The 19,985-nt window shown below is 37.9% G+C and overlaps 1 protein-coding gene across 2 annotated transcripts in view; it reads right to left on the bottom strand.

Moving 5' to 3' along the window:
• Positions 1-19,985, bottom strand: part of ARIH1 (ariadne RBR E3 ubiquitin protein ligase 1) — a 106,084-nt gene that overhangs the window by 22,122 nt on the left and 63,977 nt on the right. For both annotated transcript variants that reach the window (XM_027971558.2, XM_027971559.3), the window contains 5 exons: positions 13,152-13,244; positions 12,593-12,648; positions 4,172-4,238; positions 2,777-2,883; positions 234-276 (listed from right to left, as the gene is read on the bottom strand). In XM_027971558.2, coding sequence (XP_027827359.1) covers positions 234-276; positions 2,777-2,883; positions 4,172-4,238; positions 12,593-12,648; positions 13,152-13,244 — 366 coding nt within the window. The remainder of the gene's footprint in view (positions 1-233; positions 277-2,776; positions 2,884-4,171; positions 4,239-12,592; positions 12,649-13,151; positions 13,245-19,985) is intronic.

Raw genomic sequence — 19,985 nt, 5'->3', positions numbered from 1 at the left:
TAAAGCTTTCCAAGGGAGGTACCTTAACTCTCATTACCCTGATAATCAGATGACTTTATTCCTAGGGAATGTTCCCTGAATATTTGCAAAGATCACCTGAAATAAAAAGGACAAAATACCACGTTCCAACTACTAATGAATAAATAACAAAATGTGGGCTGTGACTTAAAGTCATTAAGTCTTAGAAGTACTCTACTACCTTATTTAAAAATGAAAATGCCAGGCAAACTCACCTTACATTTAACAGGGTCATGCCAATTTTCTCCACAGTTAAAGCTGTTAAGTGACACAAGAGTTAAAAGAATTAAGTCCTACCTACTGTGAGTAAACAAACAAACAACTTCATGCTTTACAGTACCTCAGTACTTTCACCAGTTTCTAGTGACTGGCTAATACAAGGACAGGAACCATGTCTACTTTACTCTGAAGTCATTTGTTTAGCATGTAGTACTAGGGCCAGCACATACTGTTTGTGCGTGAAATGAAGAAATGATCTGAAGGATGAAGACATTTTATCATGACAATTACAGAATAAATGACTATCTAAATAGCTAGCTAACTGCTGTGTGCTGTGTGCTTAGTCACTCAGATGTCCGACTCTTTGCGACCCCACGGACTGAAGCCCACCAGGCTCCTCTGTCCATGGGGATTCTTCAGGCTAGAATACTGGAGTAGGTTGCCATGCCCTTCTCCAGAACAAACTGTTAAGACAATACAATCAGTTTAGTTAGAGTTGTATTTTCTGATAGTTTTTAATACGTGTAATTCTCTGCTGCAACCACTGTCTAACTGAACTAAAATGAAATCATGTTCAATAATTTGAACTTAAATTTCAACCAATGCTTCATAGGCATATATTAAATATTTAACATTCCAAATGAAGAGTTAGTCTGATTTCGTATGGTAATTTTATACTTTAGTACTAATGCACAGTAAGCAATATGTGGGAAACAAACAGGTCACATATTTTTGCAAGATCCAAACAAATGAACCTCAGCCTAGTAAAGTGTACCAAATAAGGTATAAAACAAAAGATGATGACTACCTATTTGGCTATATTAACTGGTAATTCTTTTCTGCTTTCTAAGAGCATGGTATATGTATTTGTTTAAAAAGTATAAATTAAGAATAAACACTCCCCTCGTGGCTCAGATGGTAAAGAGTCTGCCTGCAATGCTGGAGACCCTGGTTCTATCCCTGAATCAGCAAGATCCCCTGGAGAAGAAAATGGCAATCCCCTCCAGTATTCTTGCCTTAAAATCCCATAGACAGAGGAGCATGGCAGGCTGAAGTACATGGGGTCGCAAAGAATCAGACACGACTGAGTGACCAACACTACTACTAAGAATAAAAACAAGTGTTCGTGAAAAAAAATAACAGTGGAATGGCTGATTAATTAGTTAATCAAGTACTTTGGGAATGCCAAAAATCCTTTGCAAATTAGAAGAATAAAGTGCTCTCACTTTAAATGAAGCCAGGATAATGGTTACTTTTAGAAAAGAAGACGGGAAATGGAAAAGAGAAGGGAACATCAAAAAGCTTCAAATATATCATTCATGTTTTATTTCTTGACAAAAACAAACTGATTTTCATTAAAGTGGGTTGTAACTTTCTAAGTATTTAAGTATTGCTATTATTCTATTATACTAAATCTGTATTTGCAATACTTCATACACAAAATATATTCGAAAGCAGGGAAGGAATTAGACTCCACACTGTCTACAAAGTAAATTCTGAAATGATAATGTATAACCTTTACCGAAATACCATGTATTTTACACAAACTTAATCACTGTGAGTTTACCTATTCTTTTGGGAAATATTTAGTATTAATGATGCTAAGACTAAATCTACTGCTGTTTGGAGGGAAAAAAGAATGATACAGAGCAAATTCCCTAGAGTGCCAGTGGTTAGGACTCCATCCTCTCACCGCCAAGGGCCTGGGTTCAAACCCTGGTCAGGGAACCAGGATCCCACAAAATGCGTACTCATGACCAAAACAGAAACAAAACAACAAAAAAAGAATGATATGGAAAACCAATGAAATGTGTATTTGCTAGCTATAGAGCCCCTTGGCTTGAACAGCTTCCCATTCCTAAAAGATCCATAAAGGAATGGTCTCTAATGTGTGGTAATGGAAATTCCCTGCTAAGTTGAACCTAGAATTCAAAGATTATGCTACTTCAAGAATCCAGGTTACCAAGAAAGCTGTGGCCGGAAGCCCCAGAGAAAACTCTTAGTTAAAAAAGATTTAATCACCAACTAAAAGATTTAATCAACATCTAACCAACCAAGTTTTATCTTTCCAAATTTATCTACATATTTTTTAGGACCAAGATTAAACTCCTCAGAACAAAGGAAATTAAAAACACCTAACTCTGTATTTCCTAAGAGATAATCTGAAAACAAAGCATGAGCCATAAGGAAACAAAAAACAATGTGACAAATAAGCAGTTAATCAGAAATGAGAACTAAGTTCTTGTCCCAGATCTTTAGGTTTGCTCCTATATATGTGCCAATGGAGGATACAAGGAGAAGTGATTACAGCTGCACTTTTTTTTCCCGTAAGAAAATAAATCCAAAACTACAGCAACATAGAAAGAGAAAAATTTATCTTAAGATATGAGACTTTTTAAGCTAAGTTTTATTTAAAAGAAATATATGCTATTTAAAATCAGTTATCACCAACCTACCTGAGGTAAAGAATTTATTTCACTACCAAAAATAAATAGAAAAGCTATGTGTACTACTCCAATTTAGGAAATCACCTGCTTACCAAAACTGGCGGCCACATTTGCAGCGAACAGGTTTAGCATCAGGATATTGAACTTTAACAACGTGGTGGCAGTCTGGGGCAGGACACCACTTTAACAGTCGATTGCACTGAAATACAAGTTAGAAAATTTTAAAATGACAGCAAATTAAATCATGATGCAAGATTTCCCAGGACACCATGTAATTATGTATACTACTTCCTCACTATCATAAAGTGCAGATGGTGTCACAAGCATATAAAACCCTGCTATCAATAGTCTTTTACAACAATGCTTTTGGATGTCCTGCTTTTCTAAGATTATAGATCACTTCAGTAACTGGAATTATAAACTATCTCTTGTTCTATCTTCAAAATCCCACTGAGAAACTTTAAAATAAATGATCACTATTATGTGATCATTAACAAACATCAATTTGTGTATCGTTCTATTTCAGGGCAATTTTATAAGATGCAAAAAAATAAAATAATGCTTCTACTCAGGGAAGGAATTCATATGCTACATGAAAAAAGCTAAAGAATACACATGGAATTTCTCTCTTTAACCATAAAAAGTTCTTCTAAAAACAAAAACCAGTTCCTAAGCCACAGCAATGGTTGCATTTTAGTTCTTCAAAAGAAATATAACTTTTGATATATTTTTATCATGGGACAAAACATTGCTCAAGAACACTCCATCAGAATTCAAGTTTATTGACCATTTTAAAAAATGTATAATTCTTTAAAACTGCTATTTCTAGAAGACCTTCAGTTTAACTGCTAATAAAAATTAAAATTACTTTCTAGAAGTGAAATACCAAGTTACACTCATGCTCTTACACTGGGGCTGGCAAACTTTCACATGGAGCCTGATAGTAGATATATTTGGCTTCATGGGCCATTCTTTAGCAAATACTCAACTCTGTCACTGCAGCAAAAAAAGCAGTCACAGAGTACATGGGCGTGTTCAAATAAACCTTTATTTACAAAAAGCAGGCTGGCCGTGGTTTGACGATTTCTTTTCTGTTAAGCCATATTTGATACAACAAACAAAAACCACAAGACAATTCGTTTTTAACAAAGTTTACTCATAATGGAAGGAAGGTAAAACAAGTAGAGATATAGCAGGGCTACTGTACCAAACATGATTAAACATGACATCACTAAGAAAGAGCTACAGTTCTCTGCTAAGGATAAAGACTATAAAAATAATTTTATCAAAGCTTAAGATCTATAAAAAGACATCTATTTATTGATTTGTCAGATTCTTTTGAGAATAAAAGTATTTTGGTATGCTTCATAAAAAGACAATAACTGAAGTTATCATAAAGGTGTTTCTTATGTAAGACAAACGGACTACTTATATTAATAAACAGAATTTCTTTTATTTAAAGAATGAAAACATGAGAAATCACTTACCTCTACAAAGCTATTTGTTATTAAATGCTGATACTTTAATTTAACTTTTGAATCTGTGATCAGGCGCCTGAAAGTGAGAATAAAAACAGTTTATTAGGAGGTTTTCAGCTAAGGGTATTTTCCACATTCATAAAATAAAATTTCAATGCTCTGGTATGAAAACTGCTTTAAATTCAAAACACTAAAACATATATAAACTGTCAACATATATAACTGTAGGAATCAAACCAATGATCTCAAAGTTTCTAAATAGTGTTATTTTGGTAGATGTTCCCCTCTGGTTCTTATACTCTAAATATTCTATTTTTACCCAACTGGTATTTGTGTTATAGTCTAATGACTTACCAACTATCGCCACATTTAGGCCCCTTTCAGAGTCTTCTGACTCTCATATCTTGCGTTAAGACAGCAATTCTTGGCCACCTTTCCTAAGATCTCCCCTAAAATCAGTGTTTGAAATAAAACAATCTTGACAGGAATGTTCAGAGATGGATATAGGTTTTGCCACATATAATTCTGATAGCCGCCTGCTTTTGAAATCTTTTGGTAATTTATTAGAAATGCTTACTAATTGCAACATGGCTTTCCTTATTCACCTGCTGCTGCTGCTAAGTTGCTTTAGTCATGTACGACTCTGTGCGACCCCATAGACAGTAGCCCACCAGGCTCCCCCGTCCCTGGGATTCTCCAGGCAAGAACACTGGAGTGGGTTGCCATTTCCTTCTCCAATGCATGAAAGTGAAAAGTGAAAATGAAGTCGCTCAGTTGCATCTGACTCCTAGCGAACCCATGGACTGCAGCCCACCAGGCTCCTCTGCCCATGGGATTTTCTAGGCAAGAGTACTGGAGTGGGTTGCCATTTCCTTTGGAAATGGGTATTATAGGAAAACAGTATTAAAGCAGAGAGAGTAACCACCAAAGAAGCTATTAAGAACAGTATCAAGAAAATGTAAAGTCCAATCTCATCTTGAGTTTCTTATACCACTCACTTCTCTTATCTCATTCCCCTTCCAAAAGATCCCCACCCAGTCCAGTGCACTCATCAGTGTACTCCTCTCACATCTCTGTTCTTTCAAAACAGTAAGCCCCACCCTTCCTCAGGGCTTCCCTGGTGGCTGAGACAGTAAAGAAACTGCCTGCAATGGGGGAGACCTCAGTTCGATCCCTGGGTTGGGAAGATCCCATGCAGGAGGGCATGGCAACCCACTTCAGTACTCTTGTCTGGAGAACCCCCATGGACAGAGGAGCCTGGGGGGCTACAGTCCAGGGGGTTGCAAAGAGACAGACATAGCAACAACTAAGCACAACACACCGAAGGTCAGGGGAGGTGGCCGAGAAGAGCAACCCCACATTCAAGGAGCCACAGCTGCGCGGGCACAGGAGGGCCAAGAGAAGATACCCCACGTCCAAGGCAAGAGAAACCCAAGTAAGACGGTAGGTGTTGCAAGAGGGCATCAGAAGGCAGATACACTGAAACCATAATCACAGAAGACTAGCCAATCTGACCAAACAGACCACAGCCTTGTCTAACTCAATGAAACTAAGCCATGCAGTGTGGGGCCACCCAAGATGGATGGGTCATGGTGGAGAGGTTGACAGAATGTGGTCCACTGGAGAAGGGGATGGCAAACCACTGAAGTATTCTTGCCTTGAGAACACCATGAACAGTATGAAAAGGCAAAATGATAAGATACTGAAAAGGGAACTCCCCGGGTTGGTAGGTACCCAATATGCTACTGGAGATCAGTGGAGAAATAACTCCAAAAGAATGAAGGGATGGAGCCAAAGCAAAAACAATACCCAGCTGTGGATACGACTGGTGATAGAAGCAAGGTCCGATGCTGTAAAGAGCAATACTGCACAGGAACCTGGAATGTCAGGTCCATGAATCAAGGCAAATCGAAAGTGGTCAAACAGGAGATGGCAAGAGTGAATGTCGACATTCTAGGAATCAGCAAACTAAAATAGACTGGAATGGGTGAATTTAACTCAGACTACCATTTTATCTACAACTGTGGGCAGGAATCCCTTAGAAGAAATGGAGCAGCCACCACGGTCAACAAAAGAGTCCGAAATGCTGTACTTGGATGCAATCTCAAAAACAAAAGAATGATCTCTGTTCATTTCCAAGGCAAACCATTCAGTATCACGGTAATCCAAGCCTATGCCCAAACCAGTAACACTGAAGAAGCTGAAGTTGAATGGTTCTATGAAGACCTACAAGACCTTTTAGAACTAACATCCAAAAAGATGTCCTTTTCATTATAGGGGTCTGGATGCAAAAGTAGGAAGTCAAGAAACACCTGGAGTAACAGGCACATTTGGCCTTGGAGGACGGAATGAAGCAGGGCAAAGGCTAACAGAGTTTTGCCAAGAGAAGGCACTGGTCATAGCAAACACCCTCTTCCAACAACACAAGAGAAGACTCTACACATGGACATCACCAGATGGTCAACACCAAAATCAGATTGATTATATTCTTTGCAGCATAAGATGGAGAAGCTCTATACAGTCAGCAAAAACAAGACCAGGAGCTGACTGTGGCTCAGACCATGAATTCCTTATTGCCAAATTCAGACTCAAATTGAAGAAAGTGGGGAAAACCACTAGACCATTCAGATATGACCTAAATCAAATCCCTTATGATTATACAGTGGAAGTGAGAAATAGATTTAAGGGCCTAGATCTGATTGATAGAGTGCCCGATGAACTATGGGCAGAGGTTCGTGATACTGTACAGGAGACAGGGATCAAGACCATCCCCATGGAAAGAAATGCAAAAAAGCAAAATGGCTGTTTGGGGAGGCCTTACAAATAGCTGTGAACAGAAGAGAAGCGAAAAGAAAAGATATAAGCATCTGAATGCAGAGTTCCAAAGAATAGCAAGAAGAGATAAGAAAGCCCTCCTCATTGATCATTGCAAAGAAATAGAGGAAAACAACAGAATGGGAAAGACTAGAGATCTCGTCAAGAAAATTAGAGATACCAAGGGAACATTTCATGCAAAGATGGGCTTGATAAAGGATAGAAATGGTATGGACCTAACAGAAGCAGAAGATATTAAGAAGAGGTGGCAAGAATACACGGAAGAACTGTACAAAAAAGAGCTTCACGACCCAGATAATCATGATGGTGTGATTACTCACCTAGAGCCAGACATTCTGGAATGTGAAGTCAAGTGGGCCTTAGAAAGCATCACTACGAACAAAGCTAGTGGAGGTGATGGAATTCCAGTTGAGCTATTTCAAATCCTGAAAGATGATGCTGTGAAAGTGCTACATTCAATATGCCAGCAAATTTGGAAAACTCAGCAGTGGCCACAAGACTGGAAAAGGTCAGTTTTCATTCCAATTCCAAAGAAAGGCAATGCCAAAGAATGCTCCAACTACTGCACAATTGCACTCATCTCACATGCTAATAAAGTAATGCTCAAAATTCTCCAAGCCAGGCTTCAGCAATATGTGAACCGTGAACTTCCAGATGTTCAAGCTGGTTTTAGAAAAGACGGAGGAACCAGAGATCAAATTGCCAACATCTGTTGGATCATCGAAAAAGCAAGAGAGTTCCAGAAAAACATCTACTTCTGTTTTATTGACTATGCCAAAGCCTTTGACTGTGTGGATCACAATAAACTGTGGAAAATTCTGAAAGAGATGGGAATACCAGACCACCTGACCTGCCTCTTGAGAAACCTATATGCAGGTCAGGAAGCAACAGTTAGAACTGGACATGGAACAACAGACTAGTTCCAAATAGGAAAAGGAGTACATCAAGGCTGTGTATTGTCACCCTGCTTATTTAACTTACATGCAGAGTACATCATGAGAAACGCTGGGCTGGATGAAGCACAAGCTGGAATCAAGATTGCTGGGAGAAATATCAATAACTTCAGATATGCAGATGACACCACCCTTATGGCAGAAAGTGAAGATGACCTAAAAAGCCTCTTGATGAAAGTGAAAGATGAGAGTGAAGAAATTGGCTTAAAACTCAACATTCAGAAATCGAAGATTATGGCATCTGGTCCCATCACTTCATGGGAAATAGATGGGGAAACAGTGGAAACAGTGTCAGACTATTTTGGGGGGCTCCAAAACCACTGCAGATGGTGACTGCAGCCATGAAATTAAAAGACGCTTACTCCTTGGAAGCAAAGTTGTGACCAACCTAGATAGCATATTGAAAAGCAGAGACATTACTTTGCCAGCAAAGGTCCATCTAGTCAAGGCTATGGTTTTTCCAGTAGTCATGTATGGATGTGAGAGTTGGACTGTGAAGAAAGCTGAGCACTGAAGACTTGATGCTTTTGAACTGTGGTGTTGGAGAAGACTCTTGAGAGTCCCTTGGACTGCAAGGAGATCCAACCAGTCCATCCTAAACAAGATCAGTCCTGGGTGTTCATTGGAAGGACTGATGTTGAAGCTGAAACTCCAATACTTTGGCCACCTCATGTGAAGTGTTGACTCTTTGTAAAAGACCCTGATGCTGGGAGGGATTAGGGGCAGGAGGAGAAGGGGATGACAGAGGATGAGATGGCTGGATGGCATCACCGACTCGATGGACATGAGTTTGAACTCCGTGAGTTGGTGATGGACAGGGAGGCCTGGCATGCTGTGATTTATGGGGTCGCAGAGTCATCCCCGACTGAGTGACTGAACACAGCACACCCTTCCTCAAAGGCTTCTGCTTGCGGATACCTCCCTTGGAAAGCAAACAAAAGATTATCCTAGTGGGGCTCTGAGGTGGGACAGCCTAGGTTAGAATACTGGTTTCTCAACTTACGAACTGAGGGTAAGTCCTCTGACTTCCACTTTTCAGAGTCACTAAGTCATGTCCAGCCCTTTGATACCCCATAGACTACAGCCTGCCAGGCTTCTCTGACCATGGGATTATCCAGGCAAGAATACTGGAGTGGGCTGCCATTTCCTTCTCCAGAGGATCTTCCCAACCCAGGGATTGAATCGAATCTCTTGCTTGACAGATGGACTTTTACCACTGAGCTACCTAGGAAGCCCCATTTTTCAGTTTACTCACCTGTAAAATGGATAGCAGAAATAGAGCTGGGAGACTAGCACAGTGCCTGGCAAATAGTAAGCACTCAATAAATATCAGATGAAGCTGAATTCATCACCATCATTATTACTTCACTCAGTTAAGATGTAATGTTACTCACTCAAGGAGGCCCTTCCTGACAATTCATACCAGTCTAGAATATAGACCATTCCCCTTCAGTTCTCATGGCAAATTATACACTTCTTTACAGAATGTGTCATAATTTCCACAGACAGCTATCATATAATCATTCTTTAATATATGCCTCCCTAATTCCCTATTCTCAACCAAATAATAAGCTCCATGAAAGGATCTCTTATGTCCAATACAGTGCCTGGCCTGTGGAAAGTATTTAGTAAGTACTTTTCAAATGAGCAAACCTTCAGATTTTGCACATGTTGAAACTGAGGGATAAAAGTAATTAGTGCACAATGCCATTCCTCAAAAAGCCAAACACAAAATTACCATATGACTCAACAATTAATTCTACTTGAAGGTATATACATTCAAGAGAATTAAAAACAGGTGTTCAATAAAAGCCTTGCACATAAATATTCAAATAGTAAAAAAGATTTCTACAAAAAGCAAAAATAACTCAAATGTCCAAGAACTGACGGAGAAATAAAATATGGAATATCCGTATAATGGAACATTATTTAGCCATAAAAAGGAATGATGTCCTTATACATGCTACAACATGAATGAACTTTGAAAACATTATGTTAAGGGAAGGAAGCCATTCACAAAAGGTCATATACTGTATGACTCCATTTAAATGAAATGTCCAGAGTAAGCGAATCCATGCAGATAGCAAAGATGAGTGGTTGTCAGAGTCTAGGGAGAGGAGGGAATCAAGAATATCCGTTTAGTGGATATGGGATTTCTTTTGGGGGTGATGAAAATGTTCTGGAATTAGATAGTGGTGATGGTTACACAACATCACATAAGTATTCAAAAAGCCACAGAACTGCGTACTTTAGCTAAAAAGGTGAATGTTATGTTATGAGAAGTTTACATCATTTAAAAAACAATGGGACATCCCCAGTGGTCCAGTGGCTAAGTAGGTTGGGACTGTTTCCAATGGAGGCAACACAGGTTTGATCCCTGGTTAGGGAACTAGATCCCACGTGCTGCAACTAAGACCAAGCACAGCCAAATAACTAAATGAATATTTTAACTAAACGAATATTTTTTAAAAAATGAAAAAATAATTAAGGGGCTTCCCTGGTGGTCCAGTGGTTAAGAATCAGCCTTCAACGCAGGGGACGATCCCTGGTAAGGGAACTAAGATCCCACATGCCATGGAGCAACTAAGCCTGTGCCACACACAACTAGAGAGTCCAAGTGCCACAGAGAAAGATCCCGCATCACTGCAACGAAGATCCCACGTGCCACAACTAAGATGCAGCCACATAAACAAATGTAAAAAGATGTTTAATGTCAGAATATCTAATGTTGATTTACATTATTCATTTAACCAAGCATGATTAACAATAATCTTCTAACTACATCTCACTGCCCAAATGCCTCCCCAACTCTACACTATCCTTTTAACTACCTAGGTTATTTCTAAAATGCAAATCTCATCAGTCCTAATAACCTTTTATGACAAAACTCAAACTGTCAAACTCTTTTCATCCTCATCTCTAGTAATCTGCTACTTTGTGCTTTAGCCATGACAGAATACATAAAAGAGAAGTTCATGGACTATTACTCTCCACACAAAATTTCTAATCCTTGTTATCTCTCCCTAAGATGCCCTAATTCTTTACGTAATGTGTTTCTCTGTAACTGTACTTTATACATACATTTACACATAAAATGGGCTTCCCAGGTGGCAGTGGTGGTAAAGAACCTGCCTGCTAATGCAGGAGACACAACAGACAGGGGTTCAATTCCTGGGTCGGGAAGATCCCCTGGAGAAGGGGATGGCAACCTATTCCAGTATTCTTGCCTGGGAAACCCTATGGACAGAGGAGCCTGGGGGGTACAGTCCATAGGGTCGTAAAAAGTCAGACACAACTGAAACGATTTGGCAAACATGCATGCATCAAATGTAAACTATGTATTTATTATTAGGGACCTCTTGGGGAAAGGGAATGTATCTTAATTTGTTCTCTTGTGCATATGTGCTAATAAAACAGGCTCCCAGTAAATGTTTGTGGAATGAATGAATGAAAAGATACAGTGACCTGTACTGATGAAAGAATACAAAGAATTAAAGTATCAGAGGACAAGATAAAGACAACTGAAGGATGGTGGTACTTTAAGACCATACATGGTTAATGGAAATAAGATTTACTGAAAGACAAGCTGACAAGAGTAAATGTATTTTAGTAAACCAAAGTAGGTTGGGATTAATGAAGTGTAATCAGTGGCTTTATACACTGTGCTGGTTAGGTCAATTTATGGATTCATTAGGTTAAGAATTTGCTCACTAAAACCCATGCCTGCTTTCACTCTTATTACTCTCAAATCCCAGTGCTTAAATGCAGACGTACCTTTCTATACAGGCAATTATCCAGGACTAATTATAAAATTTGTCTGTGGATCATTCAGGCCCTCAATCTATTTATCTTCCTAGACTAAAATCAATTAGGCTGCCTGAGGTTATAAAAACAGCACTGACTCAGGAATTAAGCAACTCTGGATTTTATCCCATGTACAGGAGCTCATTATACCTCTTTCTTCAAGTTTCTTTCTCTCCTTCAAAAGGGAACCTTTCACAAGGCCAGTAGTTGGCCAACAGCCTCCAGCTGCAGTGCCTTTGAGATTCGTAGCAGTGTTCCAGATGAGGCCACACCCCCCTTGCTTAGCTCCCAGTGAGAGGCTAGGCTTGACACTGGTGCCAGGGCCTGGCCACTTCTGCTGCCTGAAGCATTCCTCTGTGGGACATCTACGCACTGGAGTTCCCAACAGGCCTGACAGAGACTCTCACAGCTGCACACAGTCTTAGTCTTCCTACTGAAATCCTTCTTCCTTCTTTCTCAACAGGGGTCAGAACTGTATCATGTCTGTCTGCTCCTCCTATTCCTATTTATCCTACATAGATGCTATCCGTAATAAAGCGCCTTCTCTTTTAACTATGTCCCGGCTCTGCTTCTCAGAAGATCAACTGACACACTGACATAACCTATTCTCCAACCGCAAAGTTCGCTGAAATCTAGCTATCATGCATTGCCAACTTAACAAAATACTGACTGGGCATTTAGTCAGGCTACAAACAGGCTTATATACTACAAAGGAATAGAGGTTAGAAAGTCTCTCCAGACTTCAAATGTTCACCTCCGGTGTGGTGTTGAACAAAAATTAATTTGGCTTAAGCAACTAATATATATTCAACATGCAGAATCTATCAAAAGTACTTACATAACTGTGTTGTCATCCACTAAGATATCACAACCATGAGCAGGACACGAAATAGTCTGGAAAAGATCGAAATTTAAACTATGTCTTCATTCAACAAATATTTACTAAATGTTTACCACTGCCAGGAACTTTGCTAGGTTCTGAGGATACCTTAACATTTATAGGACCTTAATCATTTCCTTTCTTTTAAAAGAAACCTGTACGTGAATATTTGTCACTATAAAGCAACTAAAATTGCTAACCCAAACAACTGGTTTTTCAATATAAAATTTAACTGGCAAAGGCGTGAGATACAACAAAAGTTCTCAACAAGTTTAGCCGGATAAATACAAATGTTAATGCCTACTAAGAAAACATTACCTGCGCTGGATTTTTAACTGGAATATCATATTGTAAATAGGAAAAAAAAAATCTCAATTATCTTTTAGTTGTTTTAACCTAGAAAAAAAGAGCCAAATATAATTCACAACCCAGAATGCTTTACCATTTATATTTGTGTAACAGTCTAAACACTTAAAAGAAATTCAACAAAAACTCAAGAACAAACTGGCATCTTTACCTGTCCCATGCCTTCTTCCATTATTTTGGTAGTTAAATATTCACTCCAGCACTGCATACAAAACTTATGTCCACATTCAAGGCCAGTGAAATACTGCAACAAAAATAATATATGGACTTTCAAAAGAAATTATCAGAAGAATCACTAGAGTGACTCAGTAAGAATCAATCAGATCATGTTTCTCATGGTGGCTAAAATGTCCAATTTGACAGGACTAAATGGGCTCCTAAAACGAATTTCTAAGGGGCAAAATCTATACACACAATTCATTAAACACAAAACAATGAGAGATGAATCTACATTAGATATTTATAATTTTTAGGAAAGGCACACAAGTTTGTACCAATAAGCATATGAAAAGATGCCCAATATCCTTAATCTTCAGGGAAAGGTAAATCAAAGCCACAATGAAACACCACTTCACACCCACTAGGACAATTATAATCAAAAAGACACAATAAAAGTGCTGACAAGGATATGGAGAAATCAGAACCCTCAAACACTGCTAGTGGGAATGTACAGGAATTTTGGAAAACATTGGCAGTTTCTCAAGAAATTAAAAGTTATTAACAAATGATTCAGCAACTCCACTGCTAGGTATATACCCACATAAAAATTTGTACACAAATGTTCACAGCAGTATTAGCTACAATAACTCCAAAGTGGAAACAAATCCAATGTCCACCAACTGATAAATAAGCAAAAAGTGGAATATCCATGTAACAGAAAATTATTCCGCCATAAAAAGCAGTAAAGCACGTACTATAATGTGGACAAACACTGAAAACATGCTAAGTAAAATAAACCAATCACAAAACACCACGTGTTGTTTGATTTCACTTGTAGATTTGTGGTTGCCTAAGGCTAACAAGGTTGAGGGGAATGGGAAGTGACTATACAAGGATAATGGTCTTTGAGGGATTATTAAAATGTTTGAAAATGAATTATGGTGATGGCGACACAACTCTGTGACTATGCTTAAGACCATTTTAAATAAGTTGTATGGTATGTGAATTACATCTCAATAAAGCTACTACTTTATTATTATTTCTTGGCCATACTGCTTGCTTGGTTTGCAGGATCTTAGTTCCCCGACCAGAAATTGAACCCAGGCCCATAGCAGTGAAAGCACCAAGTCTTAACCACTGGACTACCAGGGAGCTCCCAATGGTGTTATTTCTAAAATGTCACATGGATACCACACTTCACTGAGCTGCACTGGAATATACCTAACCTAGAAAATAAAACCTTATGGAAACCAAAATACTTCTTCAGAATAGTAGTAATACTTGAATAATAATAATAATAATATTAACATTTTGGCCTAATGTTATACTACTTATATGATGTGAAATACTTTCAATTGGATGGCTGGTTAAATTAACCTTATTATATTCTATAATGGGATATTAAAAGCAGGTACTTTAATATTAAGAGTATAGAGGACTACATTTTCAAAAGACAAACATGGTTATCATATTTTACTTTAAAAATATTTTACTATATTTACTACCTAATTCTTTTTAAATTAATATAATATAGGCTATGCTGCTGCTGCTGCTGCTAAATCGCTTCAGTCGTGTCCGACTCTGTGAGACCCCAGAGATGGCAGCCCACCAGGCTCCCCCATCCCTGGGATTCTCCAGGCAAGAACACTGGAATGGGTTGCCATTTCCTTCTCCAATGCATGCAAGTGAAAAGTGAAAGGGAAGTTGCTCAGTCATATCCGACTCCTAGTGACCCCATGGACTGCAGCCTATACCAGGCTCCTCCGTCCATAGGATTTTCCAGGCAAGAGTACTAGAGTGGGGTGCCACTGCCTTCTCTGAATATAGGCCATAGTTAAAGACAATTATTTAACAATATGAGTTTATGTTAAAAAAAAAAAAAAAGTCTCCCTTATCTCCATCTTTCTCTACCTCGTCCTCTACCTCTCTACCCAGAAGTAATCACTATTTCCAATATATGGTAGAAGTATCACAAACTTTCTTCTGTAACTTGGTTTTATTATCTTTGCGATCAAATGAATGTGTATCAGGAAAAATTTGTACAAGTGAAATTCTAACAGTATACATTTTGATTATTACAAAGAGGTTGTTGCAATTTACAGTATTGAAGAAAACCTTCTCATACCCATGCCAAAACACTTAAACTCCTTGATTTTTTCCAGTAACAGGTGAAAATGAACTACCAACAGTTTTGATTTTAATTTCTTCTTTTGAGTGAACCTTAAAAATTTGAAACAAGATTTAAGGCTGTATATTTTTCTGTGTATTTTCTTCACCTATTTTGCCAAATTTTCCTCTGGGCGTTTTTTGTAAATGTTTTACTGTTTTGTTTTTACTTATTTAGAAAACTGACTGTTTATAAGTGTGGAAAATATTTTCTCCCAGTTTCAATACATTTTGCTACTGTGTAGAACCTCTTTATTCATATACAGCAAAATGTATCAGCTTTAGAATTTATGGCCTCTAAATTAGTTTCTTCTTAAGTTAAAAAAAGTTGTGACAGACTTATGGACATGAGGGGAGGGGAGGAGAGGAAGAGATGTATGGAAAGAGTAACATGGAAACTTACATTACTATATGTAAAATAGACACCTAAAAGGAATCTGCTGTATGGCTCAGGAAACTCAAATAGGGACTCTGTATCAATCTAGAGGGGTGGGATAGGGCAGAAGATGGGAGGGAGATTCAAATGGAAGGGGATATATGTATATCTGTGGCTGATTCGTGTTGAAGTTTGACAGAAAACAACAAAATTCTGTAAAGCAATCATCCTTCAATAAAAAAAATAAATTAAAAGACATACAAAGGGAAAATTAGTTAAAAGATTATTTTGTTTCAATATGTGCAAATAAATTTTTAAACCTGGAAAAAAAAATTACAGTTGTGGTTTTTTTTTTTTTTTTTTTGGGGGGGGGGGGGTACTGCACTGGGTCTTTGTCGCTGAGCACAGGCCTCTCTAGCTGCAGCAAGCTAGGGCTACTCTCTAGTTGCAGTACAAGGACTTTTCAGTGCGGTGGCTTCTCTTGTTGTGGAGCATAGGTTCTAGGGTGCGAGAGCTCCAGTAGTTACAGCTCACAGGCTTAGTTGCCCCATGGCATCTGGAATCTTCTCAGACCAGGGATCAAATCCATGTCCCCTAAACTGGCAGGCAGATTCTTAACTTCTGGACCACCAGAATAATTTTGATATAAGGAGTAAGGCAGAAATCTAAGTTTTCAGACGGCTATCGAGTTGTTCCAACACCATTTATTAAATAACCCTTCTTAAAGGAAACACCGCCTCTGTTGTATATTAAATTCTCCACAAATATACTTGACTCTGGCTTCTCTGATGGCTCATTGATAAAGAATCCGCCTGCCAATTCAAGAGATCCAAGTCTGATCCCTGGGTCACGAAGATTCCCTGGAGAAAGAAATGGTAACCCACTCCAGTTCTTGCCTGGGAAATCCCATGGACAGAGGAGCCTGGCAGGCTACAGTCCATGGGGTGGCAAAGAGTCGGACACGACTGAGCAACTAAACAGTACTTGACTCTATTCTGCTTTACTGTACTGCTGCCTATTTCTGAATTTGGTAAGACTAGCTTCCTCTCCACCCTCATCAATCTAGTCTTTGCTTTACTTCACTAATATTCTATCTTTCCAAATACCTGTCATTCATTTATCTCCCCTTTCCTTCATATAGGTCTTTCATATTTCTTGCCAAGTTTATCCCTAGCTCTTTTATTCATTTTGTGGCTCTTATTAAAGTGGCATTTTAAATTCTATAAGATTTTCTAATTAGCTGTTATTTGAAATATGCTTACAAAATTTCTGATGTTGCTTATGAGATATAAATGCAAATAAGATACAATATTATAGCATACCAACTATATAAAATATGCTTGGAAAGTAGCTGGGAAAGAAAAAGTTCAGAGTCCTGATACTAGTTTTACAGACCAAATAACATGGAAAATATCAAGGTTAAAATATGTTACTATTCAGAGAGTGACAATGATTCTACCTGAGTCACAAAATAAGTGAAGATAAACATTTGGGAAATCAATACTCTCATCCAAAAACAAATGATCTGAGAAATAAAAAGAATCTATTCTTAATACTACTCACAACAATGAAGGAGATCTGGCACTAACCTACTGTCAGATTACTAAAGGAGAGTATTTGATTTTTGATATCATAATGAGGGTGCACTCTATAAAGAACAAATATAATAAAGTCATTATCAATAATTCTAAAATGTTTTATTCATAACCTAAAAACAAAAACACACCCTCATGTGCTTTCCTCTTTTTTACAAAGACTGACAGATTAAAGGTCACAATGGTTACTCAGTGATCTCTATAGGTAACACCTCTGCTTTGGGGGACTTTTACACCAGGGCGCTTTTAAGATAACATAAAAAGACAAAAACAAAGGTTTTTTTCTTCCAGTAACTTTTTAAATTAAACAGATAACAAGACTAAACAACATAAATTAGAAAAATAAATCACACAAACATGTTCAAAGGTAAAGCAAAAAGAGGGTGGCAACTCTCACAATCTTCAATTTTGCTTTTATCTATTTAATATACCTTATTCTTAGTATAAAATGATTTACTTCATAAAAAAGATATGATAGCTCAAGCTATATTTCCTAGTAGAGCTAAATCTTATGCTTTGATTGAAAATAATATTATTATATAAAGTAACTGTTGCCAAGGCTAAGAAATTCCTGAACTGGACACAACACAAGTGGGTAGGGGGACAGAGGAGGAATCTCTGAACTTAAAAGAGTGTTCCAAAATCTCAGGAAATTGTTTTTAAAGAAGAGACCACCCAAAATAGCTCCAAAGTATCAAGTTTATAAACTAAGCTGTCAGAAGCATTTACTTAAAAACCTGTTTTCATGTGGCACTATATAAAGCAAAATTGCTTTCTAGAAGGATAAAAGTATTGAAGATAAACAATAATAAAAGGCAAGTTATCAGTGTTTGAAGAATAGTGGAAATTGATACATGGGAGTTAGGTAAATAATGTAAGTAAAGTAACCATTCATCCGATTAATAAAGCCTGAATAAAGAATCTCAGGTGACACTCACTTGCAAAACTGATAAAATTATCCTTTATTAGCCCAAAAACTGAGAAAAGAAGTCCTAGTTTCACCGTGATTACTTTTTCCTAGCACCTGGCACAGTTTCCATGACACTTTTAACTTACTTTCCAACCAATGTTGCTGTTTGCTTTCTTGCCCTGTCATTTACATGGCCAAACTTCCTTTGAAGAGTAATTTATGTTTATTGCCTCTACTTCCTTTCCCACCTTCGAGTCAATGACTCTTTAGCTCATGTAGTTTGGTTTCCCATCTTACCATAATACTTAAAATTACTTCTCAGGATCATCAGTCAACTTCTTGTTGCTAATTCCAAACTCACCTTTCAATTCCTTTCTCTGAAGCTAGCACTGTTTACCACTCTTGGTATTGCATTTTCTTCCTCTGGTTTCTGTATTGCTATACTCCCTGTTGCCCTACCTCCCACACCTTCAGAGGTTAATTCAAATGTCAATGTCAGTGGGAAGTCTCCCTGATCCAAAATTGGGTTAGGTGTCTCTCCAATATATTCCCTCAGTACCATGCCCTACCAAAGCTCTTACCATTTTTCCTATGTCATTTTACTTATTTGCCCAGTTAACCTGTAAATTATGCCTTTATTCTCCATTGTTTCTAACATTTAGAATAGTGCCGAGTCTGCTGAATAAATGAAGAGTGTTTCCTCCACTATCAGTTATAAGTATAGCACAATCCACACTGCAAATATCTACTTATGATTTTCAATTCTAATTTGTTCAGACTGTCAGACAATACCAAGAGCATTGAGAAAGTTAGAGCAGTTATTTGTGAGCAGCTAGTTTCAGTACTTACATTTAAGGTTTACACTAAGAGGAGCTGGCTGTAAGAAAGCAGGAGGGGAAATGCCAAGGAATAAGGAAACCTCATATAATCCGGAACAAACTTTTTGAGTCGTAGTATTACCTCAAAGAACCATTTATAAACTACATACACTATACAAATGTCAACTAGCAAAGAGAATCTGTTAAAGAAAGATAATAAAATGGTCAAAACACAAAACTAATGTATTTTCAATAGTAGTGCTGACTGTTCTTTTTAAATACTTAATTTAGGATTGTGATTTAGGTAGAGGGAAATGAATATAGTTTCAGGCTGACAGAGATCTGAAACAATATTTTATTCAATTTATTTGAAAGGTTAAAAAAAACTGAGACTCAGCCAGATTAAATCATTTATTACCCAAAGCCAAAAAGCTAGTGTTACAGCTATGACTGAGAATATGGGGTACTTCCCCTGGCACTCCAGAGGTTAAAATTCCATGCTTCCACTGTCGGGGACAAGGATTTGATCCCTGGTCAGGAAAATAAGATCCTGCATGCCCCATGGTAAGGCCAAAAACCTTTTTTTTAATCCGAAAATAAATTAAGAATGACTTGAGAATCTGGAAATTCAATTTAGTATTTCAGCTACCGAAATTTTTTGACTGAAAATTTTAAATTTAATCAATCGATTTATTTTTTAGGCCATATCATGTGGCATACGCAAACTCAGTTCCCTGACCAGGGATCAAACCTGTGCCCCCTGCACTGGGAATGAGGAGTCCTGAGCACTGGGCCACCAGGGAAATGCTCCTACTAATTTTAACTCTGATTTTCCACCTCTCTAAGAGCATATAACTAACTTTCTTTTAAATCTCTTCTAAGCTTTTGTGTGTGCGAACAAACTAATTTCCTTCAAATGAGAATGTTTAAAGGTACAAATGTCAAATTCTAAGACTGATAA

This window comes from Ovis aries, chromosome 7 (genome assembly GCF_016772045.2).
Source record: "Ovis aries strain OAR_USU_Benz2616 breed Rambouillet chromosome 7, ARS-UI_Ramb_v3.0, whole genome shotgun sequence".
NCBI lineage: Eukaryota > Metazoa > Chordata > Mammalia > Artiodactyla > Bovidae > Ovis > Ovis aries.
Note: the sequence above shows the minus strand (reverse complement) of the source record. Positions and strands in the feature narration are given on the sequence as shown.